Source organism: Symphalangus syndactylus, chromosome 12 (assembly GCF_028878055.3).
Source record: "Symphalangus syndactylus isolate Jambi chromosome 12, NHGRI_mSymSyn1-v2.1_pri, whole genome shotgun sequence".
Taxonomy (NCBI): domain Eukaryota; kingdom Metazoa; phylum Chordata; class Mammalia; order Primates; family Hylobatidae; genus Symphalangus; species Symphalangus syndactylus.
Window position 1 is genome coordinate 73,724,263 of NC_072441.2, and position 27,983 is coordinate 73,752,245.

At 48.3% G+C, this 27,983-nt stretch overlaps 2 protein-coding genes across 3 annotated transcripts; one reads left to right on the forward strand and one right to left on the reverse strand.

Annotated features, from left to right (window-relative positions):
* Positions 1–552: 552 nt before the first annotated feature.
* ANKRD34A (ankyrin repeat domain 34A) lies at positions 553–2,876 on the reverse strand. Its single transcript, XM_063625932.1, has one exon. It carries the CDS (start codon positions 2,874–2,876, stop codon positions 1,386–1,388), a length of 1,491 nt encoding a protein of 496 aa, XP_063482002.1. The 3' UTR covers positions 553–1,385.
* Positions 2,877–5,689: 2,813 nt separating this feature from the next.
* Positions 5,690–22,720, forward strand: POLR3GL (RNA polymerase III subunit GL). Of its 2 annotated transcripts, XM_063625986.1 has the most exons (8): positions 5,690–5,861; positions 18,381–18,547; positions 18,867–18,996; positions 20,946–21,014; positions 21,356–21,412; positions 21,650–21,723; positions 21,855–21,968; positions 22,236–22,720. In XM_063625986.1, exons 2-8 carry the CDS (start codon positions 18,422–18,424, stop codon positions 22,320–22,322), a joined length of 657 nt encoding a protein of 218 aa, XP_063482056.1. In that variant the 5' UTR covers positions 5,690–5,861; positions 18,381–18,421; the 3' UTR covers positions 22,323–22,720. The 2 variants fall into 2 exon arrangements, with proteins under 2 accessions (XP_063482056.1, XP_063482057.1); XM_063625987.1 differs by lacking the exon at positions 20,946–21,014 and having other exon boundaries at positions 5,755–5,861.
* Positions 22,721–27,983: the final 5,263 nt, after the last annotated feature.

Genomic DNA, 27,983 nt, shown 5'->3' on the forward strand with positions numbered 1-27,983 from the left:
CACACACACTTGCACACATGCACACACACACACACTATACATACCCTTTATCATGTGGTCACTAGGCCATTTTTACTTAGGTGAGATTATATTAACTGCTTCCTCCCATCTCTCCTACAGTGGCTCAGAAATCAAAGATGGGGAAATAGAGGCCAGAAGTAGAAGAAAATAAAAGAAACACACTTGGTGAAATGAAAATTAGACCCTGAATAAAAACTGTGAGTGGTCAAGAAATAGGAAGTTTGAAAAGGAGACAGTTAATCTACTGGGATATATCTGCTGATGATGGAGGGAGGAACTCTGTAGGAATCTTAAAGAATTCAAGGTTGGACATAGAGGAAACTGGAGGAAATGAAATCCTGTCAAATGCCTTAAAACCTTTAGGACACAGGCCACTTGCCTTTTCTCTATAGAAAAGTTAGTTTCTTGGAAAGAAGGTGGCTGGAACGGCTAAGTATCCCTTGGATAATTATAGCTATAAGTTAGTATTACCCTCCCTCCCCATTCCTCATTCCCCATACCCACATCTCCAGGCAGAAGTGACAAAACAGAGACTTCTGAACACATTTATTTGATATGTCAAGTGGAGAGAGGAGTGATTTAGGGTTTCTCCCCACTTCTACCTGTGGGGGTGTTCATAAGCTCAGACAGACAGAAGAGCAGCTTAGAGCCCATGACCCACCCCCTGGGAAAATGAGACAATCTGTTGTAGTTGTTGGAGGAACAGGGTGGGAATAAAAAGCAGGACGTTGAGAAGTGAAGTTCAGAGCAGTAAAGACAGCAGCAGAACTGAGGCTGGGGGTTGCTGCAGGAACCCCCAAGAAGAGTGAAAAAGATATCCTGAAAAGTGGTTGGGGTTGGAAGCAGGGTGTGAGTAAGGAGCCAGGCCTGGAGAAAGAAGCAAGACCTGCAGAACGGGCTGGGATGTTCACGGAGAGAGTAGAGTGTGCAAAATCATGATAGGCTGTGTTGCAGGGCATACATGGAAAGCAAGGGATTGCTTCTGCAGGAGGGCAAAGACATCGGAGACTGCCCATAAGTAAGGGTTCCCTACTGCTTCTGAAAAAGTGCAAGAGAGTTTGGGACCCTAGCCCTGTGTGTTTATTGATGTGCTGTGCCTGTAGGTACACAAGTAATCCCATATGCACGTGAAATGACCAGGGCATGAATACATGTGTCTATATACCCAGTAAATAGAGTACTTATTCTTTCTTGCTAATAAGAATACTGTGCTTATGGACACATGTTTAACCATGTGTGGGTGCACTGTGCACCCATGAGCACATGCAAGAGATCCCTATGTTCGTGGTGTGTGTGTGAGCTGGTTCTCCCACCTATCCCATTAAGGTCCTAATCCCCACCCTCCTTGGCTCCTCTCACTCCTCTCAGCGCCCTGGCTCCCCAGGCCCACCTAGACTCTGGAAGCCCCCTAGCAGGCGGATCTGCTCAGTCTGCATGGAGTGGCGTCTCACCAGTTTGCGCTTGGTCCTGGGAGAGCCTGGCGCCCCGGCATAAGGAGGGGCAGGCAACGAAGGCGCCCGACCTCCGGGTTGTGGGCGAATGTCAGGGATGGGAGGGTGGGGACTGACGTTGAGAGGGGGTAGGAAACCCGGCCGCGTTTGCGAGATGTGGTCCAGGAGCAACGTCCCCGAGCCCCTCCGCTCCAGCAGCCCCGGACTCCGCCTCCGTCCGCTTAGCGGAGATACTGCCCCTGGCAGACTCTCCTGGGACTGGCGCGGAGAGGGAGCCGAGCCAGCTGGAGGGAGGGTCAACGGGGAGGCGCTATATCGGCGGCGCTCCAGGGACAGGCGGCTGGACTCAGGCGAGTCAGGGCAAAGGTGTCCAGGGGTGTCGAGCTCCACTGGCTCCATGCGGCTCAGTTTCTGCCTCAGCCCTGAAGGGGGACCAGACTCCTGAGCTTCTGGTGCTGTGTTTCGCCGAGAGAGAGGACCCCCGCTAGTCACTTTCTCCGCCCATGGCGGCGGGTCCTCAGGGCCTTCGGTGCTGTGACGTCGGGAAAGACGGGGTCGACCGGTCAGGGTCAGGCCATTGAGTTCGGCAGTCAAGCGCTCGATCCCCGGTCTCCCTTCGGTGGGTGGGACTGGTTGAGGAGGGGCCACTAGGCCCCACGGCTCGGAGTTGAGCCTTTTGAGTGGTTTTGGGGGATGGCGTGGTGGTTTGGGGAGCGGCTCGGAAGGGGATGGGTCATCGGGGGCCTTAGGAAGAGGGAATTCAAATACGTCCCGCTTCTCCTCTTCTTCCTGGGCGCGAGGGGACAACATCCCACGCCCTCCTCCTCCTGAGGTCTGCAGTTGGATTTCCGAGGGCGACGTGCAGACCCCCGGGCTAGGAGAGGCGGGAGCAGGGTCCTCCACCCCTGGGGATGGTGGAGAATTGAGATACTGCCGGGTCTTCTTGGTGCCTGACGGAGAGGTATCGGTGGTGATGATGATGACCTCCGTGCCCTTGGCCTTGCAGGCGTCCAGCAGTGTGGCAAGGGTTTCGCGGTCCCCGCGGTCCAGGGCGTGGACAAGAGCCGAGGCACCCGCGTGATCTCGGACTGAGGGGTCTGCGCCGTGGGCAAGGAGCAGCGAGGCCACCGCGGCGCCCCCACCCCCGGCGCAGGCGTGCATGAGCGCCGTGCGCCCTAATCGGTCTGCGATGTTGGGGTCCGCTCCTTGCTCCAGGAGGTAGCGTACCATGCGTGCCTTGTTCTGGGGGTCGTCGTAGCGGGCCCGACAGGCTGCCATTAGCGCAGTCTCCCCCTGCGCATCACCCTCATTCACGTAGGCGCCTCCCTCCAGAAGCAAACGGGCCAAGCGTAGCTTACCCTGACCCACAGCCCGAAGCAGAGCGTGGCCCTCGGTGTGCAACATAGCTGCGGCTGGGGCAAGGGCACAGATGGAGCCGGGACTGAGACCTGCCGAGGATGACTAGGGGTATGGGGAGGGGGAGTGGCTGGCAGAGGCCTGAGGTCTCAGTGACGAAGCCGATCCCTGCAAGAGAGACATCTTATTGATAGATTCGGCAGGGAAACTGAGGCACCGACGCAGGGACCCAGCGTGGGGTGGGGGATACCTTCACGGCATACAGTCCTTCCTCTAACTCATGCCTTTGAGCCGGCCCTTCCCCCGCAGCGCATGCCTGAGGAGGTGGGAAGGGTGCCCCCGCACTGAAGGACTAGCGCGCGTGCAAATGCGTTCGTGCACGCGCAGGGATGTCCGCACCCCCACCCTCACCCCATGGCTTATCAGACCTTTCCTCTATCCCCCTTTTCTTATCCATACTTGGGATCCCTCTTTCTAGGATGCTGAACGCCACCCACCCACATACATGTACCCTACAGTCACACATGTATTCTCATTCCTAACCTCTTTTAGCTTGCCACAACCCCAAAAATTGAGTGGGGGGAGGTAAGCAGCCTGCATTCGAGACCTAAAACGGGTGGAGGGAGAATTGGGGGGTTCTTTTGCCCCTGCGATGTTCCCCATCACTCCTTGCTCTTTCCCCTCCCAGGCTGTGCGCCCAGATAGATACCTGAATGTCCGCAGAATCTCCGCCTGGCCAGGATTGGGGCCGTGGCCACGGGGCAGCCGAGGTGGCGGAGCCAGGTTCCTGGGGGCCCGCATGGCGTGGAGGGGGGGCACCCGGACTCCCTTGGTGTCAGTATCTGCGCCCCGGCGCCGGATCCTGGTCCCTCCTCCCGGAGCGCCCCGGGCACAGCGCCGGCTCGGGAGGAGAGAAGCTTGGCGGGGGGGGGGGGGGGGGGGCGGAGCTCTGCTGTGCTATTTATAGCCTAGTCTCTGCGGGTGGGGGCGTCAGGCACCAAACTGCTCCCCCACTCATGCACACATAAACCCTCAAAAACCTAGAGGCTCCAATCCTGACTTCCTTTTCTTATCCGACCTCCCCTCAGCCCCAACAAACCTAAGTGTTCCTTAGGAGACTCCTCCGCGACCCAGACAGGGACCATCATCCAGATTCTTCGCTGAGCTTCAGCAGATCTCCATTCTCCGCACTTGGTGTGTTTATGCGCTCCTGTGCGCCAGACCTGACCTGCCACACACGGCACATGGCACACTGTGCAAGAAAGGTGTAGAAAGGCTTTTTGGATCCACAGCCGGTGTCCATACTGTGCAGAGAGGCAACAGATGTGGCTTTCTTCCTGTAGTTTAATTGTGAAGGAGAGCACGGTCCAGCCTGGAGTCAGACACAGATACACCCCTGCCCCATCTCTCAAAAACGGAACACCCATCGCAGAGAAACTTGGACCTCAGCTCCCTTATATAGACCTCTTAGATAATTATGAGGAAGGATATGGGGGCACTTTTAGATACGGAAAGGAACATTCCCAGGTGCCTCCACCCCGTATTATTGTGGGCAGGGAGATAGGAAAGGGGCAGGAAGAAGAGCGAACCTTGTAATACACTCTCTCACATTGCATCTCTTTAATCTTGCTTAGACGTCTTATTTTTTCCATCTTGCTTGAAGATCTCTGTCTGAAACGTTCCTTATATCTTCTCTCTTCCTATCTGTCTATTGGTCTCTCACACTGTCTCTGCCTCTCCTTGCCACCTGCCCTGTCTCCATGGTTACCATAGCTTCCATCCACATATTTTAGGAATGTGTTTGTGTCCAGCTGGAAGGCACCAAGGGAAGAGGGAGAAAAAGAAAAATCCTAAGGATTTAAAAAGTTCACTCAGGGTCCTGAGCTAACTCAGAGGCTGGAGGCCCCCCAGATGCAAGATACTGAAGATAATGTTCCCAGGGATGGGAGAGAGAAACATTTGCAGGAAGCTACCCATTTTTACTAGTTATTTCTTGGACACGTGTCAACTATGTGCCATGTGCTTTACATACACTATTTTCAATTCTCACAACTCTATAAGATAGGAACTATCATCTTCTTGTTACAGATGAGGAAACAGACTTAATAAGGTTAAGCAAGTTCTCCAAAGCTTCACAGCTATGTTTCTGTCCTATGGCAAAGACTGGGCGCTTGCCACTACACCTACAGCCTCCCAGTCTACAGGCCATTTTCTCTGACATCTGGGATGTTCTTGACTAACTCCTAGATTTCATCTCTATTCTGAACGCTTTCTCCCTTGTTTCTGTTTTCTGTGAAAATAGCACTCCTTCCACTCTGCTGGCTTTCCCAAGGAGCTCGCAGGAAGTGGAAAGTAGTGGAAAATGCAGAAAAAGCTGGGCTCCTCCCCTGTCTCCCCAACCCTGGTACTCTGATCCCAAATCCTTCCTTTCTCAAACCCTCTGCCCACCTTCTCACAGACACGGCAGCAACCCACAGAAAAACATTTTTAGAAAAGAAGTATCCATTGGTGGTGCTGGAGAGAGACAGTGTATGATTGAAAGGAAGGCTGGAGTAATGGAGAGACCAAGCTATGAAGCTAGAGTCACAAAAAGACTGATCCCTAAAGAGCAGCTTTTACAGGGGTTCATTTCTCCGTAGGCCCTCTCCTCCTTTGGCCTCTCTGTAGGGGCTCCCTCAACACGGTCCCTCGATGAGATATGAGTGTCACGTTCCCTCGGTGAACTCTCGCCGGCTAGTGGCTCCTTCATCTGGAGTGAGGCCGGAAATAAGTGACCCCAGGTGATTCTGCAACCCCCATCTCTCTCTGCGACCCGCTTCGCAAGCTTCGGTTCCGGGCTTACTCGCTCCCTCCCTCCTTCTCTTCCTAGGCTTCAAGAGGGCGGACTTCCCTCCTCGGCTTCTCCTGCATTGGCCGAGAAAACTCACCAATAGGGAGCTCCGGGAGGCGGGCTTAGAACGCCACCGACTTGAGGAAGCCCAGTACATTTCAAGTTGGCCGAGGCTTGGGCTCCGCGCGGGAGAGGGGCAGCAGGTAAGGCTCCGACCTGGTGGCTCTGACCTGGTTCGGTCCGACACTTGCCAAACTTGTTCATCCCGGCCAGGCTGCGAAATAGACAATGCTTTCCGTCAGGTTGTTGGATCAGCCCCCTTCTGGCTCCCTACCCTTTCTCCCCTGGGCTCCCATTTCTGTATTGACTGTATACTAGAGAATGGTAGTTTTCTGTCGCGCATGGGGAGAGACATTAAAGCAGAAAACAAGACAGCCTCTTGTACCTCTCCTTGCTATAGCATCAACTTCCCCCTAATCTATTAATATTATCCCAAGAGCCTGACAAACTCCTGTTATCTATGAAGACTAGCTGAAATGCTACCTGTAGTTTTCCTGGGCCGCCTTTCTTGCAAAATGAATTGTTCCCCCGTCTACGATAGCGTTTTGTGTATACCTTTATTAGGACACTTAGTGCACTCTCTCTCTTTAACGTTTCTATGCCTTTTAGAAGGTTTTGTAGGACAGGTGCTAGTAGTTAATATATAGTGCCCAATAAAAGTTAGTTAAATAGTGGCTGGGCGCGATGGCTTACGCCTGTAATCCCAGCACTTTGGGAGGCCGAGGCGGGAGGGATCATGAGGTCAGGAGATCGGGACCATCCTGGCTAACACGGTGAAACCCCGTCTCTACTAAAAATACAAAAAATTAGCCGGGCGTGGTGGCAGGCGCCTGTAGTCCAGCTACTCGGAGGCTGAGGCAGGAGAATGGCGTGAACCTGGGAGGTGGAGCTTGCAGTGAGCCGAGATCGCGCCACTGCACTCCAGCCTGGGCGACAGAGCGAGACTCCGTCTCAAAAAAAAAAAAAAAGAGTTGGCTAAATAGAATTGATTTCTGGTAACTAGCACTCTTTTTGGGGAGGCAGAATTTAAACTCCTAACATAACTAGGGAACAATAAAAGACAATACAGTATGTAATTAAAAGCCATTAAATTAGTGGTTCATAATATTAGTGTTTCATAATTGTTTCTACAATCTAGACAAGGAAGAAAGCAAGGAGAACTGGAATGGTGAGGGGAGGCTTTATGGATCACAAGTTCTCAAGTTTGGAAAGGCCCATAGAAATAATGTATTGGCCGGGCGCGGTGGCTCACGCTTGTAATCCCAGCACTTTGGGAGGCCGAGGCGGGCGGATCACGAGGTCAGGAGATCGAGACCACGGTGAAACCCCGTCTCTACTAAAAAAGACAAAAAATTAGCCGGGCGTGGTGGCGGGCGCCTGTAGTCCCAGCTACTCGGAGAGGCTGAGGCAGGAGAATGGCGTCAACCCGGGAGGCGGAGCTTGCAGTGAGCCGAGATTGCGCCACTGCACTCCAGCCTGGGCGACAGAGCGAGACTCCGTCTCAAAAAAAAAAAAAAAAAAAGAAATAATGTATTTATTCATTTAACAAATATTTATTGAGCACCTATTATATGCCAGACACAATGCTAAATCATGCTGATCGTAGGGAATCCTCTACTAGAGCCATGCATCCTTCTTACAAACCCTATTTAGTAAATTTTTACCCAGCTTCTATGTAAATATCTTTAGTAAGGGAACTCTCTTATCTCTCTTGTAGGTCATTCCATTTTTTGATACCCATTCTTTAGTCAATATCCAACAGATATTCTAAATTAGAAATATATAGCTAGGCCGGGCGCGGTGGCTCACGCTTGTAATCCCAGCACTTTGGGAGGCCGAGGCGGGCGGATCACGAGGTCAGGAGATCGAGACCACGGTGAAACCCCGTCTCTACTAAAAATACAAAAAAATTAGCCGGGCGTGGTGGCGGGCGCCTGTAGTCCCAGCTACTCGGAGAGGCTGAGGCGGGAGAATGGCGTGAACCCAGGAGGCGGAGCTTGCAGTGAGCCAAGACTGCGCCACTGCACTCCAGCCTGGACGACAGAGCAACACTCCGTCTCAAAAAAAAAAAAAAAAAAAAAAAAAAAAAGAAATATATAGCTAAAGGAAATGCATTCCACACTTCCACTGTAAAAGAGGGAAATCTGGCTGGGCACAGTGGCTCATGCCTGTAATCCCAGCACTTTGGGAGACCGAGGCGGGCGGATCACCTGAGGTCGGGAGTTGGAGACCAGCCTGACCAACATGGAGAAACTCTGTCTCTACTAAAAATACAAAAATTAGCTGGGTGTGTTGGCGCATGCCTGTAATCCCAGCTAATGGGGAGGCTGAGGCAGGAGAATAATTTGAACCCAGGAGGCAGAGGTTACAGTGAGCCGAGATCGCACCATTGCACTCCAGCCTGGGCAACAAGAGCAAAACCCCGTCTCAAAAAAAAAAAAAAAAAAAAAAGAGGGAAATCTGTCCTTTTACAGTGGAATTGGTAGCATTCTTAAAAGTAAGCCATTTCTGGCTGGGCGTGGTGGCTCATGCCTGTAATTCCAGCACTTTGGGAGGCTGAGGTAGGCAGATCACTTTAGCCCAGGAGTTCAAGACCAGTCTAGGCAACATGACAAAACCCTGTCTCTACAAAAACTACAAAAAAAAAAAAAAAAAAATAGCCAAGCATAGTGGCTCAGTCCTGTAGTTCAAGCTGCTCAGGAGGTGGAGGTGGGGGGTTGCTTCAGCTGGAGAAGTCGAGGCTGCAGTGAGCCAAGATTGCCACTGCACTGCACTTCAGCCTAAGCGACAGAGCAAGAACCTGTCTCAAAAAAAAAAAAAAAAAAGAGGCCGGGCGTGATGGCTCGTGCCTGTAATCCCAGCACTTTGTGAGGCCGAGGCGGGTGGATCACGAGGTCAGGAGTACAAGACCAGCCTGACCAACATGGAGAAACCCCATCTCTACTAAAAATACAAAAAAAATTAGCCAGGCATTGTGGTGCATGCCTGTAATCCCAGCTACTCGGGGGGCTGAGGCAGGAGAATCACTTGAACCCGGGAGGTGGAGGTTGTGGTGAGCTGAGATCGCGCCATTGCACTCCAGCCTGGATGACAAGAACGAAACTGTCTCAAAAAAAAAAAAAAGAAAATAAATAAATTAAATGGGTATTTTTTTTTTTTTTTTTTTTTTCTCGCTCTGTCGCCCAGGCTGGAGTGCAGTGGCGCAATCTCGGCTCACTGCAAGCTCCGCCTCCCGGGTTCACGCCATTCTCCTGCCTCAGCCTCTCCGAGTAGCTGGGACTACAGGCGCCTGCCACCACGCCCGGCTAATTTTTTGTATTTTTAGTAGAGACGGGGTTTCACCGTGGTCTTGATATCCTGACCTCGTGATCCGCCCGCCTCGGCCTCCCAAAGTGCTGGGATTACAAGCGTGAGCCACCGCGCCCGGCCTAAATGGGTATTTTTTAACCATTCATTTATTGTTAGATTGTTTCAGTTATTTCAGAATTTTTGCTACCATAAATAGCTCTTCGATGAATATCCTTTTACTTATATCTGTGGCTGTATATCTGTTGATGTCTTTGGAATATATTTTTAAAGTGGGATTGCTGGATTAGGGATATAAACATTTCAAAGGCTGTTGATTTAAGTGGACAAATTGCTCCCCTTGAAATATTATGTTTATAGTCCTTCCAGTGAGGTATGAGAGTGTCCATTTGAAAAAAACTCATGACAGCCTGCTTATTATTTAAATCTTTGTCACTTTCAGGCCGGGCGCGGTGGCTCACGCTTGTAATCCCAGCACTTTGGGAGGCCGAGGCGGGCGGATCACGAGGTCAGGAGATCGAGACCACGGTGAAACCCCGTCTCTACTAAAAATACAAAAAAGTTAGCCGGGCGTGTTGGCGGGCGCCTGTAGTCCCAGCTACTCGGAGAGGCTGAGGCAGGAGAATGGCATGAACCCAGGAGGCGGAGCTTGCAGTGAGCCGAGATCGCGCCACTGCACTCCAGCCTGGGCGACAGAGCGAGACTCCGTCTCAAAAAAAAAAAATAAAAAATAAAAAAAATAAATCTTTGTCACTTTCATAGGTGAAGAGTGGTTTTATTGGCCATTCTCTCTCTCTTTTTTTTTTGAGACAGAGTCTTGCTCTGTTGCCCAAGCTGGAGTGCAGTGGTGAGATCTCAGCTCACTGCAACCTCTACCTCCTGGGTTCAAGTGATTCTCATGCCTCAGCCTCCTGAGTAGCTGGAATTAAAGGTGTGTACACCACAGTGTACCACTGTGCCTGGCTAATTGTTTGTATTTTTAGTAGAGACAGTGTTTCTCTATGTTGCCCAGGCTGGTCATGAACTCTTGGCCTCAAGTGATCTGCCCACCTTGGCCTCCCAAAACCCTGGATTACAGGCATGAGCCACCATGCCCAGACATGGCCATTCTCCTTGCCAGTTGTCTGTTCATCCCCTTTGCCCATTTTTTCTATTGAGATGATTTTTTTAAATTTGGATTTCCAAGATTTTAAGGGTGTTAATTTCTTGCTTTATTTATTACATGTATAGCAAATTCTACACATCAGTATGCCCTAGGCCTCAGTGCCTGGATTTCTTATTTTCTCTATCCACATCCACTCCTTTAGGGGTCTCACCTAGTCTCATGGCGTGAAGTATTGTTTGTTTGCTAATGACTCCACTGGAATGAAAGCTCCATTTAAACTCCGTGGGTGCAGCAAATTTTTGTCTGTTTTGCACACTGCTATATCCATAGAATCTAGAACAGTGCCTGGCACATAGTAAGCACTCAATAAATATTTGTTGAGTGAAATGATTCTATTATTGTTATTTTTATTCCCATTTTACAGATGAGGAAACAGGTTTAGAGACAATAAATAAATTACTAGAGTTTTGTAGCTAGGAAATTGAACTGGGATTCAAAACCATATTCTTAACCTCTACATGTACTGCCTTCCTTAAATTTGATGTGATTGTTTGTGTTTTTCTGTATATTTAGTTGAAACCTGCCTCTCAGTAACTTCTACCACAATATATAGGTATGAATAATTGGGAATGAACATAGTGTATATGAGTGTTGTTTGGAGTAAAACAGAGTAAAGAGGTAAACTCTCTGGAAAGGTTGATATTAAGGAGGAGCAGATTGTGACTAGATTATGGGAGACCTTAAGTATCCCTAAGAATTTTAACTCCATCACAATCTTAAATAGCAGAGACTCCCTGTAGATTCCTAAGATGAATGGGGCAGATGGATGGTTTATTTCCCAACCTGGATTAAATAAAATTTTGTCTTCTTTTTCCCCTGTATTCTTAGAGGATCACTCATTTAATATGTAGAAATGGTGTTGAATTTGTCTAACCTCAAAGCTCATGGCCGTTTATTGACTCTTCATTGCTTTGCAATCACAGCAGCTCCTATCTCCACTGCCAGAACTATACCTGTCAAGTGGAAAGATACTTAACCAGCTGGTTAGAATGTTCTCTCGCTTAAAAGGGGCTGAAGACATGGTGACAAATTCTTTTTTTTTTTTTTTTTTGAGACGGAGTCTTGCTCTGTTGCCCAGGCTGAAGTGCAGTGGCACAGTCCTGGCTCACTGCAACCTCTGCCTCCTGAGTTCAAGTTATTCTCCTGCCTCAGCCTCCTAAGTAGCTGGGATTACAGACGTGCACTACCATGCCTGGCTAATTTTTTGTATTTTTAGTAGAGACAGGGTTTCACTGTGTTGGTCAGGCTGGTCTTGAACTCCTGACCTCGTGATCCGCCCACCTCAGCCTCCTAAAGTGCTGGGATTACAAGCATGAGCCACCATGCCCAGCCGACAAATTCTTATTATTTCTCTAGTCTCCATGAGACATCTTCTCTCCCTTAATATGTTCTTTTCAAACAGATTGCCATCGTTTCCTCAAATTTTTTATGGCAGTTGGGCTTGAAACTTCCCAGATTCCTCAGATATACATTTTCTACCCTCTCCTAGCTACAGATTATTAATCTACTTTAGTATTCTGTTACTACATTTAAATCTTATTTATCTATTTATTTATTGAGACACGGTCTCACCCTGTTGCCCAGACTGGTGCACAGTGGTGTGATCATAGCTCAGTGCAGCCTCGACCTCCTGGGCCCAAGTGATCCTCCTTCCCTGGCCTCCTAAAGTGCTGAAATTACCTCCATGAACCACCACACCTGGCCCATTTAAAAATTTTTTTTTGAGAGACACAGTCTTGCTCTGTTGCCAGTCTGGAGTGCAGTGGTGCCATCTCGGCTCACTGCAACCTCCACCGCCCAGGTTCAAGCGATTCTCCTGCCTCAGGTTCCCGAGTAGCTGGGACTACAGGTGCACGCCACCATGACCAGCTAATTTTTTTTTTTTTTTTTTTTTTTTTTTTTTTTTTTTTTTTTTTTGAGACAGAGTCTTGCTCTGTCACCCAGGCTGGAGTGCAGTGGCACAATCTCGGCTCACTGCAAACTCCGCCTCCCGGGTTCATGCCATTCTCCTGCCTCAGCCTCTCCGAGTAGCTGGGACTACAGGCGCCCGCCACCACGCCCGGCTAATTTTTTTTTTGGTATTTTTAGTAGAGACGGGGTTTCACCATGGTCTCGATCTCCTGACCTCGTGATCCGCCCGCCTCAGCCTCCCAAAGTGCTGGGATTACAAGCGTGAGCCACCGCGCCCGGCCTGTATTTTAGTAGGGACGTGGTTTCACCATGTTGGCCAGGATGGTCTCGATCCCTTGACCTTGTGATCCGCCTGCCTCGGCCTCCCAAAGTGCTGGGATTACAGGCATGAGCCACCATGCCCAGCCAAAAATTTTTAAATTAATATTTTAATGTTATTATAGTATTCTATTCAGTATAGAAAAAAACTTAAAGTATAAATAACCTGGCTGGGCATGGTGGCTCATGCCTGTAATCCCAGCACTTTGGGAGGCCAAGGCAGGCAGATCACGAGGTCAGGAGTTTGAGACCAGCCTGGCCAACATGGCGAAACCCAGTCTCTACTAAAAATACAAAAATTAGCCGAGCATGGTGGCGTGCGCCTGTAATCCCAGCTACTCGGGAGGCTGAGGCAGGAGAATTGCTTGAACCCGTAAGGTGGAGGCTGCGGTGAGCTGAGATCGCACTACTGCACTCCAGCCTGGGTGACAGAGCAAGACTCTGTCTCAAAAAAAAAAAAAGATACACAACTCTCCCCACCAGAAAAAATTCAAAAAAACCTCATCCTTCAAATTAACCATTGTTAATTTTTGGTACATATCCTTCTATAACAGATTTTTAATTCATATGTGTGTATGTATTTCTGACAGAAGATTACCTTCTACGTATTATTTTTAATTTTTTTTTTTTTTTTGCGAGATGGAGTTTCGCTCCTGTTGCCCAGGCTGGAGTGCAATGGCATGATCTTGGCTCACCACAACCTCCGCCTCCTGGGTTCTAGCGATTCTCCTGCCTCAGCCTCCCAAGTAGCTGGGATTACAGGCATGCGCCACCACGCCCAGCTAATTTTTGTATTTTTAGTAGAGACAGGGTTTCACCATGTTGGTCAGGCTGGTCTTGAACTTCCGACCTTAGATGATCCACCCGCCTCGGCCTCCCAAAGTGCTGGGATTACAGGTGTGAGCCAACACACCCAGCCTAAATATTTTTTTCACCAACTAATCTCTTGTGAATTTTGAATTGCTACTTGATTTTTGTTTTAGCTTTTTGTTTTGAGACAAGGTCTCTGTCACCCAGGGTGAGTGCAGTGAACATGATCATGGCTCACTGAATCCTCTTATCTACCGGGCTGAAGCAATCCTTCCACCTCAGTCTCCCAAGCAGCTGGGACTACTGGCATGTGCCACCATGCCTGGCTAATTTTTTTATTTTTTTGTAGAGATGGGGTCTCACTATGTTGCCCAGGCTGGTCTCAAACTCCTGGACTTAAGTAGTCATCCCAACCCAGCCTCCCAGAGTGCTGGGATTATAGGTGTGAACCACCACGCCCAGCCTCGAGTTTTTTTTGTTTTTGTTTTTGCTTTAATTAATAGATTATTATTATTATTTTTGAGACGGAGTCTCACTCTATTGCCCAGGCTGGAGTGCAGTGGCGCGATCTCGGCTCACTGGAAGCTCTGCCTCCTGGGTTTACACCATTCTCCTGCCTCAGCCTCCTGAGTAGCTGGGACTACAGGCGCCCGTCACCACGCCCGGCTAGTTTTTTGTATTTTTTAGTAGAGACGGGGTTTCACTGTGTTAGCCAGGATGGTCTCGATCTCCTGACCTCATGATCCGCCCGCCTCGGCCTCCCAAAGTGCTGGGATTACAGGCGTGAGCCACCGCACCCGGCCTTAATTAATAGATTATATATTTTAGAACAGTTTCAGACTTACAGAAAAATTTAGCAGATAGTACCAAGAGTTCCCATTTGTCCCAGTGCACAGTTTCCCCTATTATTAACATTGTAGATTGGCCAGCCGCGGTGGCTCACGCCTGTAATCCCAGCACTTTGGGAGGCTGAGGCGGGTGGATCACGAGGTCAGGAGTTCAAGACCAACCTGGCCAAGATGGTGAAACCCCCGTCTCTACTAAAAACACAAAAACAAATTAGCCAGGCGCCGTGGCGGGCTCCTGTAATCCCAGCTACTCGGAGACTGAGGCAGGAGAATCGCTTGAACCCGGGAGGCGGAGGTTGCAGTGAGCCGAGATCACACCACTGCACTCCAACCTGGGCTACAGAGGGAGACTCTGTCTCAAAAAAGAAAAAAGGCCGGGCGCAGTGGCTCACACCTGTAATCTAGCACTTTGGAAGGCCGACGCGGATGGATCACCTCGTCGGGAGGTGGAGACCAGTCTGACCAACATGGAGAAACTCCCTCTCTACTAAAAAAAAGTATAAAATTAGCCAGGCGTGGTGGTGCACGCCTGTAATCCCAGCTACTCAGGAGGCTGAGGCAGGAGAATCGCTTGAACCTGGGAGGCAGAAGTTGCAGTGAGCCGAGATCGCGCTATTGCACTCCAGCCTGGGCAACAAGAGGGAAACTCCATCTCAAAAAAAAAAAAAAAAAAGTAGATTAGTATATTTGTTACAATTAATGAATGAATACTGATTCATAATTATTAACTAAGGTTGATACTTGATTGACATTTCTTTGGTTTTTACTTCTTGCTCTTTTTCTGTACATGGATCCCATTTAGGATTCCACATTATATTTAGTTGTCACGTCTCCTTAGGCTCCTCTTAAGTGTGACGGGTTTCTCAGACTTTACTGTTTTTGATGACTGACAGTTTTGAGGAGTTGGGTATATTGTAGGATGCCTTTCTGCTGGAATTTGTCTGATGTTTTTCACTTTATTAGTCTGGGGTTATGGGTTTTTAGGAGGATGATCACAGAGGTGAAGTGCCATTTTATCATATAATTTTAAGGGCACATACCGAAAACATGATTTATGACTACTGATGCTGACCTTGCTCATCTGGTTGAAGTAGTGTTTTTCTGGTCTCTCCACTGTAAAGATATTCCTCCTGATTTCCTAAATTATATTGAATGAGGGCCGGGTGCAGTGGCTCACGCCTGTAATCCCAGCACTTTGGGAGGTTGAGGCAGCGGATCATGAGGTCAGGAGTTCAAGACCAGACATGGTGAAACCCCGTCTCTACTAAAAATACAAAAATTAGCCAGGTGTAGTGGGTGCGCCTGTAATCCCAGCTACTCAGGAGGCTGAGGCAGGAGAATCGCTTGCACCTGGGAGGCAGAGGTTGCAGTGAGCTGAGATTGCACCACTGCACTCCAGCCTGGGTGTATATATATGAGAGAGAGAGAGAAATTCCCTATACACAGTCCACACATAAGAAGTGGGAAGTTGTAGCCGGTGAGGTGGCTCACGCCTGAATCCCAGCACTTTGGGAGGCCAAGGTGGGTGGATCACCTGAGGTTGGGAGTTTGAGACCAGCCTGACCAACATGGAGAAACCCCCGTCTCTACTAAAAATACAAATTAGCCGGGCGTAGTGGCACATGCCTGTAATCCCAGCTACTTGGGAGGCTGAGGCAGGAGAATAGCTTGAACCCGGGAGGTGGAGGTTGCAGCGAGCCGAGATCGTGCCGTTGTACTCCAGCCTGGGCAGTAAGAGTGAAACTCCATCTCAAAAAAAAAAAAAGTGGGGAGTTATGCTCCCCTGCTCCCATTTAGGATGGAGTGTCTACATATTTTATTTAGAATTCTACGGCCGGGCGCGGTGGCTCACGCTTGTAATCCCAGCACTTTGGGAGGCCGAGGCGGGCGGATCACGAGGTCAGGAGATCGAGACCACAGTGAAACCCCATCTCTACTAAAAATAAAAAAATAAAAAAAAATTAGCCGGGCGTGGTGGCGGGCGCCTGTAGTCCCAGCTACTCGGAGAGGCTGAGGCAGGAGAATGGCGGAAACCCGGGAGGCGGAGCTTGCAGTGAGTCGAGATTGCGCCACTGCACTCCAGCCTGGGCGACAGAGCGAGACTCCGTCTCAAAAAAAAAAAAAAACAATTCTACATGAGAGATTTGTCTTTTTTCCCCCATATAAATAAATTCAGTCATTTATTTATATCACTATGGATTCACAGATATTTATCTTATACTTTGGGGTTATAATCTAATACTGCTTTATTTATTTTGTTCCTCAAATTGTTTCAGCTTTGGCCATTGGAAACTTTTTCAGTTGGCTCTTACGTCCCTTTGACATAGCCTCATCAATATGTTTATTTATTTTTTCTTTTTTTTTTGCTTTTTGTTTGTTTGATTTTGAGACAGTCTTTACTCTGCCACCCAGGCTGGAGTGCAGTGGTGCAACCATGACACTGCAGCATTAACCTCCCCGGCTCAAGCAATCCTTCCCAGTAGGGAAGGATCACCCAGTGACCACGGGTGCATGCCACCATGCCTGGCTAATTTTTGTATTTTTTGTAAAGACGAGGTTTTGCCCTCTTGTCCAGACTGGTCTCAAACTCCTAGGGCTCGAGTGATCTGCCAGCTCCAGCCTCTCAAAGTGCTGGGATTATAGGAATGAGCCACTGCACCCAGCTAACCCCACCAGTATGTGAGTGTGGTTGTTGCTTTGAGCAGTTACTTACTTTTTGGCATCTCAAGATGCTCTAGACTCATACTGTGTATTTCCTACCCTATCCTAGAATCAGCTAGTAGTCCAGGGAGCCCTGGTTCCTTTTATTGGAAAATTGTATTAGAAACCAAGATCTGGGTGCTAGGTGTGCTCGTTGCTACTGGGATATCATTTCTCTCAAGTTTTCTTTTCATCTGGTGATTTTATTCCCCCATCCTAGCTGCCTCTGACTGGTTGCTCAGGATTGATGATAAGAGACAGAGTGAAAATTCAGTAGAAGGAAAAACTTAGGATTCATCCGTGTTGATCACAGTGGAATATACTGTCTTGGGGGAGAATGGATACCATCTCTTTAGGGAAATGCCACCAAAAGCTGAATAACAATTCACAAAGTAGGGCCGGGGTGGTGACTCACACCTGTAATCCCAGCACTTTGGGAAGCCCAAGCAGGTGGATCACTTGAGTCCAGGAGTTCGAGACCAGCCTGGGTGACATGGCGAAACCCTGTCTCTACAAAAATACAAAAATTAGGCTGGGCGCGGTGGCTCACGCTTGTAATCCCAGCACTTTGGGAGGCCGAGGCGGGTGGATCACGAGGTCAGGAGATCGAGACCACGGTGAAACCCCGTCTCTACTAAAAATACAAAAAAAAAATTAGCCGGGCGTGGTGGCGGGCGCCTGTAGTCCCAGCTACTCGGAGACGCTGAGGCAGGAGAATGGCGTGAACCCGGGAGGCGGAGCTTGCAGTGAGCCGAGATTGCGCCACTGCACTCCAGCCTGGGCGACAGAGCGAGACTCCGTCTCAAAAAAAAAAAAAAAAAAAAAAAAAAAAACAAAAATTAGCCGGTCTTGGTGGCACATGCCTATAGTCCCAGCTACTCAGGAGGCTGAGGCAGGAGGATCACTTGAGCCTGGGAGGCGGAGGTTGCAGTGACCCAAGATTGCATCACTGCACTCCGGCCTGGGCAACAGAGTGAGACTCTATCTCAAAAAAAAAAAAAAAAAGACAGACACACCAAACAACAATAAAACAATTTACAGAATGAAGTCCTGCACTGGGAGGGGTTTAGACTAGATGACCTCTATAAGTATCCTCCCAATTCTAAGATTCTGTGCTTCCAAGTGGTGTTTAAAAAGATCAATTTGGCCTCTCGCGGTGGCTCATGCCTGTAATCCCAGCACTTTAGGAGGCTGAGGCAGGAGGATCACTCGAGCCCGGGGGTTCAAGGTTAGAGTGAGCTGTGATTGCACCACTGCACTCAAGCTTGGGTGACAGAGCATCTCTAAAAATAAAAAAAAAAGAAATGGAGATAGAGATAAACATCAAATTGTCTTAGGGATGTAGAGTTTTGTCCAAAGGTCTAAGCACTTTCTCCTTTGTGCTAAAGTATATTGTAATTATCTGACCTGTTTGGGAGACCATGTCTCATTCATGTTTATATTTCCAGAATTTCTCTCTCTGACACTGTGCCTTCTCAGTCAAAATTTGTTGAATGACATTAACTTTTCATATCCCAGAGATAAAAGATTGAATGTCTTGTACCTCCTTGGCTTCCTGTCCATTCTACTACATTTCTTTTTCTCTTTGTTTTTGTCTTTATCAGGTTTTTTCACTGAATCTCTGAACACCCAGGTCCCCTCCACCATGGCCAGCCGGGGTGGGGGCCGGGGTCGTGGCCGGGGCCAGTTGACCTTCAACATGGAGGCCGTGGGCATTGGGAAAGGGGATGCTTTGCCCCCACCCACCCTGCAGCCTTCTCCACTCTTCCCTGTGAGTCTCTCCACTCCCTTCCCAGACTCTCATGTGCCCCTGGCTGACTGTACATGATTCTGAATTCCTCCTGGACCATCATAAAACCATCCTCACCTTAGCCCTCTTTGTCTCTATACTCCCAATGCACAGGGATGTTTTGCAGGCAAAGAAGTGTCCACCTTTACTTCTCCCCAGCTTTCAAAATAATATGTTACTCCCCCCATTCTCTTTTGGCCCTCTGCTCAGTGGGAGTGTTAGATTAAATTGGGAGGAGGGGTCTTCCTAAATTTGTACTAGCATTTTCTCCCTGAACTGACCACTGCCCTTGCCTCTTTAGCCCTTGGAGTTCCGCCCAGTACCTTTGCCCTCAGGAGAGGAAGGGGAATATGTCCTGGCACTGAAGCAGGAGCTACGAGGAGCCATGAGGCAGCTCCCCTACTTCATCCGGCCAGCTGTCCCCAAGAGAGGTCAGTTGGAATGCTAGCATCATATTCTGAGTGCCTTCCATGGGGAGTGCCCTGTGCTTAGCACCACTGAGGGCCAGAGACGCACAGGAAGCATACTATCTAACTGGGGAGATCATAATAGTTACTCCTGCATCTGAAATGCATTATAGTATTCATGGTTTGTTTTGAGTCTCATGATAGTCTTGGGACAGCAGGAGGTTAAATATTAAAATCCCATTTCACGTGTATAAGTAGGGGGATGTATTTTCTAAAAAATTACATATTTTTTATTTTTTTGTAAAATAGAGATGGGGTATCCTTATGTTGTCCAGGCTGGTCTTGAACTTCTGGGCTCAACAGATTCTCCTGCCTTGGCCTCCCAAAGTGCCGGGATTACAGGCATGAGCCACTGCGCTCAGCAAAATTTTCAACAATCTGGATATTATAAGCACCAACCAACAAGAGAATACTGAAATCCGGGTTTCTTATTCGCTAGCATATTTTCCACTGCACCACGCTATTTCTTAATACAGCCATGCCTTTGAACTAAGGGACAGAAAAAAAAAAAATAATCATGGCCGTGTGCGGTGGCTCACGCCTGTAATGGCCAGCACTTTGGGAGGCTGACATGGGTGGATCACTTGAGGCCAGGAGTTTGAGGCCAGCCTAGCCAATATGGTGAAACCCTGTCTCTACTAAAAATATAAAAATTAGCCAGGCACAGTGGTGTGTGCCTGTGGTCTCAGCTACTCAGGAGGCTGAGGCACGATAATCGCTTGAACCTGGCAGGTGGAGGTTGCAGTGAGCTGAGATCTTGCCACTGCACTCTAGCCTGGGTGACACAGCAAGGCTCTGTCTCAAAAAAAAAAAAAAAAAAAAAAAAAAAAAACAGCCAGGTGTGGTGGCTCACACCTAGAATCCCAGCACTTTGGGAGGCTGAAGTGGGCAGATCACGAGGTCAGGAGTTCAACACCAGCTTGGCCAACATAGTGAAACCCCGTCTCTACAAAAAATACAAAAAAATTAGCCAGGCCTGGTGGCAGGTGCCTGTAATCTCAGCTGCTTGAGAGGCTGAGGCAAGAATTGCTTGAACTTGGGAGGCGGAGGTTGCAGTGGGCTGAGATTGCGCCACTGCACTCTAGCCCGGGTGACAGTGTGAGATTCTGTCTGAAAAAAAAAAAATCATAATTTTAGGTGGAAAAGGAACAGGTTAGAAGAGTGATCAGGGGCCGGGCGCATTATCCCAGCACTTTGGGAGGCCGAGCTGGGTGGATCACGAGGTCAGGAGATTGAGACCATCCTGGCCAACATGGTGAAACCCCGTCTCTACTAAAAATACAAAAATTAGCCAGGCGTGGTGGTGTGCGCCTGTAGTCCCAGCTAGTCAGGAGGCTGAGGCAGGAGAATCGCTTGAACCTGGGAGGTGGAAGTTGCAGTAAGCTGAGATTGCACCACTGCACTCCAGCCTGAGCAACACAGCGAGACTCTGTCTCAAAAAAAAAAAAAAAAAAAAAAAAGTAGACCAGGCGCGGTGGCTCACACCTGTAATCCCAGCACTTTGGGAGGCCGAGGTGGGAGGATCACAAGGTCAGGAGATCGAGACCATCCTGGCTAACACGGTGAAACCCCGTCTCTACTAAAAACACAAAAACAAAATTAACCGGGTGTGTTGGCGGGCACTTGTAGTCCCAGCTACTCGGGAGGCTGAGGTGGGAGAATGGCATGAACCCGGGAGGCAGAGCTTGCAGTGAGCCGAGATCGCGCCACTGCACTCCGGTCTGGGCGACAGAGCGAGACTCTGTCTCAAAAAAAAAAAAGAGTGATAAGGTCCTCACTGAAGCTGACCCCCTGGGCTCTGGGTTTGGGGTAAGGAAACAGATAATTCCTGAGTATTGAGAGGGCTGGACTCTCAGGAACAGTCCTGTTCTGGGTCTCTGAAGGGATAAAACTTTGACCTTTCCACCCCTCAGATGTGGAGCGTTATTCCGACAAATATCAGATGTCAGGTCCGATTGACAATGCCATCGATTGGAACCCTGGTAGGTGATGGGCCCTTTAATTGACTGCCCTTCTTTCAAATGCATGAGATGTTTCAAGCCATTTCCACCACGCCCATGTCCCCACCCCATTCCCCGATCCAGCATCTGCAAGCTAGAGCCTTAGTTATGTTCCAAAACACTCTCAGATTCTACCTGAAAAAGCTATTAAATAGTTCCCACTACTCAGGAGATATCCAAGCCACAGTTTTGTTCTGAACAACTTTGACCCAGCCCCTTCCTTCCTCTCCTTTAAAACCCTCACCCCCCCTTTAAAACCAGTCAGTATTCACTGGAGACCCCAGGCAGGGTCCTATTGACATTTACATTCCCACTATTTCCAGATTGGCGGCGTCTACCCCGAGAGCTAAAGATCCGAGTGCGGAAGCTGCAGAAAGAACGTGAGTGTATCTGGAAAAAGGAGGGAGAAGAGAGGTTTCCTTCATCAGCCTGAGGGCGGAGGCTGCTGCTGGTCTCACCTTCCATCCCAGTTCCTATACCCAATCTACCAAGTGTTGTTGCTAAATGTCATAGTAGCCACATGAGGGCAGCAGAGTGACATGTTCTTTGCATGAGATTGGGCTATAAAGCTGGCAAAATTTGCTCTCTGACGGTTCACGTTTTGATCTCTCCACCAGGGATTACAATTCTGCTCCCCAAGAGGCCCCCTAAAACCACAGAAGATAAGGAGGAAACAATACAGAAACTAGAGGTGAGGAGGAAGTGTGCATAGAGACCTCCTGAGCCCTGGATCCATTCCCTCTCTCTTGGCCCACGTGTGCCTCAATTTTTCCCTTCTGTGAACTGAACCTGAGTTTCTATTCCTATTCATCCCCACATGAGACCCTGGAGAAGAAGGAAGAAGAAGTAACTTCAGAGGAGGATGAGGAGAAAGAAGAAGAAGAAGAGAAGGAAGAGGAGGAAGAAGAAGAGTATGATGAAGAAGAACACGAAGAGGTGAAGGGGACTCCTTCCACCTTAGTCCCCCTCCCTTTACCCTCCTTATACTAGGGATGCTCTCCTCAGAGGGTTGGCATGCCAACAGAGATAGTGCCCCACAGAGTAGGGGCTTCCCTCTACTTCATCTGCCCCCCTTCTCCAAACTACAGCTGGAAGAGATGTCTCAGGCCTGGAATGGTGTGACTGGGAGGAAAGGCGTCTGGTACACAGGAAGGAAGGTGAATGCCAAATTGACTTTTACTTTTTTTTTTTTTTCCATTTCAGGAAACTGATTACATCATGTCATATTTTGACAATGGAGAGGACTTTGGTGGTGACAGTGATGACAATATGGACGAGGCTATATACTGAAGAAGTACTCTGGACCCTCGTGTCTTTCTTTAGGATACAGAGAGTAACTGTCCCTATTATTTGTTTTTTCAGACAAGCAAATCATTTGGTCAGAGTTCATATAATCTGTCTGGTCCCTGGAGATGGGAATAGAGGACGATGACAGTTTATTTTCTACGCTTCCCCTCCTTCCACATTTGTATCACCTTTGCTATCTTGGGGAAAGTGCAAAGGACAAACATCTCAATTGTATGAAGGGAGAAAGGAGAATTGAAAGAACTGGGATTGTTAGAGCTGAGATGACTGTACGCATAACCCTGCCCAATTTGTATAGCTCTTTGTGGAGATAATTAGGGGTGGGAGCAGTTTGAAGGAGGAAGCCTGGTTTTATACTTTTAAATAAAGTGTTTTTATCTGTCTGTTGTGGGTGAGGCCTGGTGATAGAGGGCTGGAGGAATGAAGGAAATGCTTAACTAAGCAGGGTCTGGTGTGACATACTGGAGGGTTACAGCCCGCTTGTCTTTTGTCCCTTCCCTTCTACCCCCATGGTGGGACATATATTCACAATCTAGCCCAGCCAAGGAATATTCAAGGCCTCATCTGTAGGGTAACACAAAGTAAATTGTAGAGAACAGCCTATGCCCCCTGCAGACCAGCTGACTTCTGAGCCTCTGGTCCTCAGGCCACAAGGACGTGATTGTGTCTGTTCACACATGTTCACAAGGACATAGGCCCTGTCTTTCCCACACTTGACCTTGATGTTGTCCTTATTTACAAAAAATGATTACAGCTATTTTTGTGGAGAAAGGCAAGAAAACCAGGTATGAGGAGGGAGGAGGAGCTGACTTATCCACCATACTCCCTCCTCTTCCAGATCCTGGAGATGCCACTTTGAAAGGTATGTCTGTGCAGAGCAAGCCCCCCTAAGTATCCTATTCTCCAGTAACAGAAACCAGTGTGTGGCTGAGTTGCAGTTTCCCTTTTGGTTCTTCCCTTTGTGGAATTTAGTTAGCCTTTCTCACTCCCTTTCTTTGGGGGAAGGGAGGTAGGCGGTGTTGTTTTACAGGAAGTAAGGAGGGTGGGGAGGAAGGGAGTGACTTAGGGACACTCACAGATCTGAGAGATGCTGTCTCGCCCACAGAGCTCTCCCTTGGGTGAGGTCACTTTCCGAGGCTCTGATTGGCTTCTGAGGATGCCTTAGATGAGCTGATTGGTTCCAGCCACTTGACATGCAACAGTCACGGGCAAGCTGCGTGTCCAGAATAGGAACTGAATAAGAAGGCATGCTATCATAGCAACCCTACTGAGCATTTGAAAGCCGTAAGATGGGGTATAGAAGAACCTTCAAAAAATTCCCCAACTGCATTCACACAGGCCGACTGAATTCCCTACAGCATCAAGTGATAGAGACTGGCAATCTAAGGTTGAATATGTCTGACCCCATTGTAAAGAATGAAGAAAGACTGTGACTCCATTGAGGGAAAGCACCTTAAAAGCCTAGTTTGGGTGTGTTAGTTAGTGTTTACATAGAAGCAATGGCAGGTGCCATGGCTCAAGCCGGTAATCCCAGAAGTTTGGAAGACTGAGGCAGGAGGATTGCTTGAAGCCAGGAGTTTGAGACCAGTCTAGGCAACAAAGCGAGTCCCTGTCTCCACAACAAAAATATTTTAAAATCTTTCAAATAGCTGAGCGTGGTGGCACTCCCTAGTAGTCCCAGCTACTAGGGAGGCTGAGGCAGGAGGATCCCTTGAGCCCTGGAGTTTGAGGCTGCGGTGAGCTATATGATTGCACCACCAGCCTGGGCAACAAAGCAAGAACCCGTCTCTAGGAAAAGAAGAAAAGAGTAGAAGCAGCAAAGGAGACAGCAATAGAAACAGAACATTCCAGAGTCATTGAGCAATTTATGATGATTGATGTGTTTCTTTTTTTAGTCCTCCTGAGGTGTTGTGTTGAGTGGCAGGAAGGAGATAGGGGACCTGTAACTGGGGTTTCCCATAGCTGTACTTCAGCCTGTGATTATACCTAGGGAGAGATCAGCAAAAACAAAAGTAAAAGCTATTGAAAATTTTCCTTTTGCATTGTTCCCTACATACACACACCAAGTCCTAACCTGGTCAACTGTATGTGTCTGTGTTGGGAGCACAGCCACCCCATAAAGCCCACAATGTCAGCCTGGGAACTTAAAAGAATGGGAACAAAGAAGATTCTGGAAAATCAGCACACCTCCTATACATACACATCCTTTTCCCATGAAACTGGGGAAATGAGGACAAAGGTTGGAGTGAACACTTGAGATCAGTTGTATTACTTCAAAGTGTCAGAAAGATCAGACTATTCTTGGACTCTGCCCTGTCTGCAGGTGACCTTGCTGGACAAAGCCAGGGACACAGGACCCAGCAGCTTTCCCAGATTCTGAAGTGGTTCCAGGCATGAGCTAGACTTGTTTCCATCAGCCTTTCCCCTACTTTCCAAGGCCTAGTAAACAGGGTCATGGCTCCTATTCACTTTGGAGGAACCCCTGAGAGGTTAGGGGTTGAGGCCATGCTTGCAAACTTTTTTTGTTTTGTCTTGTTTTGTTTTTTGAAATGGAGTCTCACTCTGTTGCCCAGGCTGGAGTGCAGTGACACTGTCTCAGCTCACTGCAACCTCCGCCTCCTGGATTCAAGTGATTCTGCTGCCCCAGCCTCCTGAGTAGCTGAGATTACAGGCGCACGCCACCATGCCCGGCTAATTTTTGTATTTTTAGTAGAGATGGGGTTTCACCATGTTGGTCAGGCTGGTTCGAACTCCTGACCTTGTGATCCGCCTGCCTTGGCCTCCCAAAGTGCTGGGATTACAGGCATGAGCCACCGTGCCCGGCCCCTGCTTGCAAACATTTACAGAGGACCTACACAGTGCTACTCAGCCCAGTACTACCTGCCTGATAGGGCTTATGTTGAACAGATTGCTGCCATGTCCACAGCCTGGGCTGCAGTGGCCCCAGGCAGGATAGGTTCTCTGTCAAGAATCCTGTCCTGGGCATGGTGGCTCCCATCTGTAATCCCACAACTTTTGGAGGCTGAGGTGGGAGGTTGCTTGAGGCAAGGAGTTCAAGACCAGCTTGGGGCAACACAGTCTTCCCTAAGTCTGCCTCTCCAAAAAAAAAAAAAAAAAAGGAAAGAATCCTATTTTTCTCTATGCTATGTTCCATCCCTAGCCTCATGATTTTCTCCCATCTCAGGTGGACAGTTTAAGAGGGGTCTGCAAACAGGCTCAGTGACTCAAGTGGTTTGAGGGAGGCTAAATGGCAGACCTGGAAGCAACATGTAGTTTAGATTGGGAGTGGAGACCAAAGAAAATTGGAGGGTCAGATGAATAAGGTAATTGGGCACCTATAATTTGGCAAGGAACGGACAGTTCTTTTCCTCAGTTCACTTTTTTTAAGAGACAGCGTTTCACACTATTTTGTGGTCCTAGTTTCACCACTCCATAGCTTCGTGCCCTTCGGAAAGTCATGTGTGTCTCCACTCCTCAGTATTCCTCATGTGTGAAATATAAATTTGGACTAGATGTGTCCACTGGGAGCCCTTCTAGCTCTCACATAGTAGGGCTTATGCTGATCCATCTGTAAGAATTCAAATGGGCCTGAGAACAAAGGCAGGATGTGCCTAACTTTGGCTGAACACATTCCATTCGCTGGATTTCCCCACTTTATTTTCAGCCTAGGCAGACTAAAGATACCTCAGGCATCTGGCCAGTCGTTTCCAAGAACCTGCTTCAGCTTGGGTAGCAAGAAAATCAGCAATTCCATCAACTAGCAAGAAAGGGACACCACCTACAGCAGAGTTCAAGGTCACAATCTGCAAGCCAGGACTCAAATCAAACAGGCCACCAGTAGATTTCTGACTGAAGAAGGGGCTGGTGAGCAGGTCCTCTTCATCTCCCCTCATATGTCATGTCCAGCCAGAGGATGGAGAAGAGAAATGAGCTCAACGAGAATAGCTCCACTAACTAATCTGGCCAAACCAGTAGTGACTTCTTCTCCACTGACCGTTCCCTTTCTGGGGCTCACATTTCCTCAAGGTCATTTGGGACCACAAAACTGGAAATAAGTTCTAGTTTCCTGCTATCACCTCAGAAAGGCCTTTGGCTCATCTCCAACAGACTTTAATTTGCCTCTTTGTATCTAGGAAAGAAAGGAGGTCCCCCTCATAACCTTAATGGGGGTCAGTGGGAAGACACTGATCCAACTTAACTGCAGGACCTTAATGGCTAGGTGCTCTCACCTTGGGAATCCAAGATGTCAAGATGTTGGGGAAGGAATCCAGAGATTCCTCAGGCCTGATCCCAACCAATGCAGGAAGGGGCTAGGTCCGCATGACCTCAGAGTCTGGGATTATTCTCCATTCTCAAACCTCTCCTCCTCCCAGGATCCTCAGCTTTGGCCTGTGCTCCCAGCCCTTTCCTGAATAGTTCCCATCCTTGTGATTCCACACTGATCTTGGTTTACAGTAGAGAAAGGGGGAAAATATTCAAATCCTGTCTCTGATATTCTTTGGTACGCTCAGGACAGTGTTGATAATATTAGATTAGGAGGGAGGGAGTTAGACCTATTTTTGTCTTACCAAAAGGGGTAGGTGGAAGAAACTCACCTAAGTTAGGGATGTGGATTTGAGGTATTTCCTGTCTTGGAGAGAATAGGTAGAGTCCCATTTGGACAGGGAAAGAAGCCCTGGTACTCATCCTCCTAAGGCTCTGGTATGACCAGAGATGTAGCCATTTTGGAGAAGAAATTCCCTCTTCAAAGGAGGACAATTTACTGCTTGTACCTCATTTTTCTTAGGCAGAGTGATAAGAGGAAGTGACACAAAATGGGCTCAGTGGGAGAAAGGGCAAATGCTGATCAGCCCTTTTCTAAGTCTTTTGTTTCCTTTCCAAGCCTCTTTCCTGGCACCTAGACAATCTTTCTCATCTGACCATACTTGGCTGCTCTGGATCCCTCACCTCTCCCTTACTTGGCTTGGCTCCTGTTTTGGGTCTTGCTTTCTACCCTGAGCCGCCACATTAACACCTGTCCGGGGATATCAGGGATGTTTATACACTTCTCAGTGGCTGGACTGGGCCAGGACTGGAGGGTTGGCTGAGGACCAGACAGAAAGCTTATCACTCAGACTCATTCTTGTTGTCTTTCAAATTCTTTTCCTCTTTTTGACTCTTTCTCCGTGTCTTTTCTCCATGTCTCCCTTTACCTCATGCCTTTATACGGTGCTGTTTAAATTGGATTATTCCTGGGGTGATATGGTGAGGACTATTTGGAGCCACAGAATACACATGGCACATCTTCCAGAGTGTTAATTTTACTTTTAAGATTTGGTGGAGGAAGATAAATCATTTTTATGCTAAAACCAACACAAATATATTATGCAGTGTAAATCAAAATTTGCATTTTTTAAAGAAAATAGGTACTTCAAGGACATTTCTGGCTTATGACAGGCTACTTTAGACTGCTTTGGGAGTCCTGGGGGAAAATGGTTCACTCTCTTGTATCTTAAGGGTCCTACAGAAGAAATATTTGAGAAGCTCTACTTAGAGCAGAGGTAACAAGCTAAGACAAACCTAAACACTAAACAGGAGTCAGGCAGATATAAAAGATTGAAGCATGAGAGTGTAATGCAATAGGGAGTGGTGAGAATGGGCAAACCA

Coding starts and splice junctions, on each gene's coding strand:
- ANKRD34A (XM_063625932.1), bottom strand. CDS start 2,876: ATGTTGCACACCGAGGGCCACGCTCTGCTTCGGGCTGTGGGTCAGGGT.
- POLR3GL (XM_063625986.1), top strand. CDS start 18,422: ATGGCCAGCCGGGGTGGGGGCCGGGGTCGTGGCCGGGGCCAGTTGACC. Junction 18,548..18,866: donor AGCCTTCTCCACTCTTCCCT/GTGAGTCTCTCC, acceptor TTGCCTCTTTAG/CCCTTGGAGTTCCGCCCAGT. Junction 21,969..22,235: donor ATGAAGAAGAACACGAAGAG/GTGAAGGGGACT, acceptor TTTCCATTTCAG/GAAACTGATTACATCATGTC.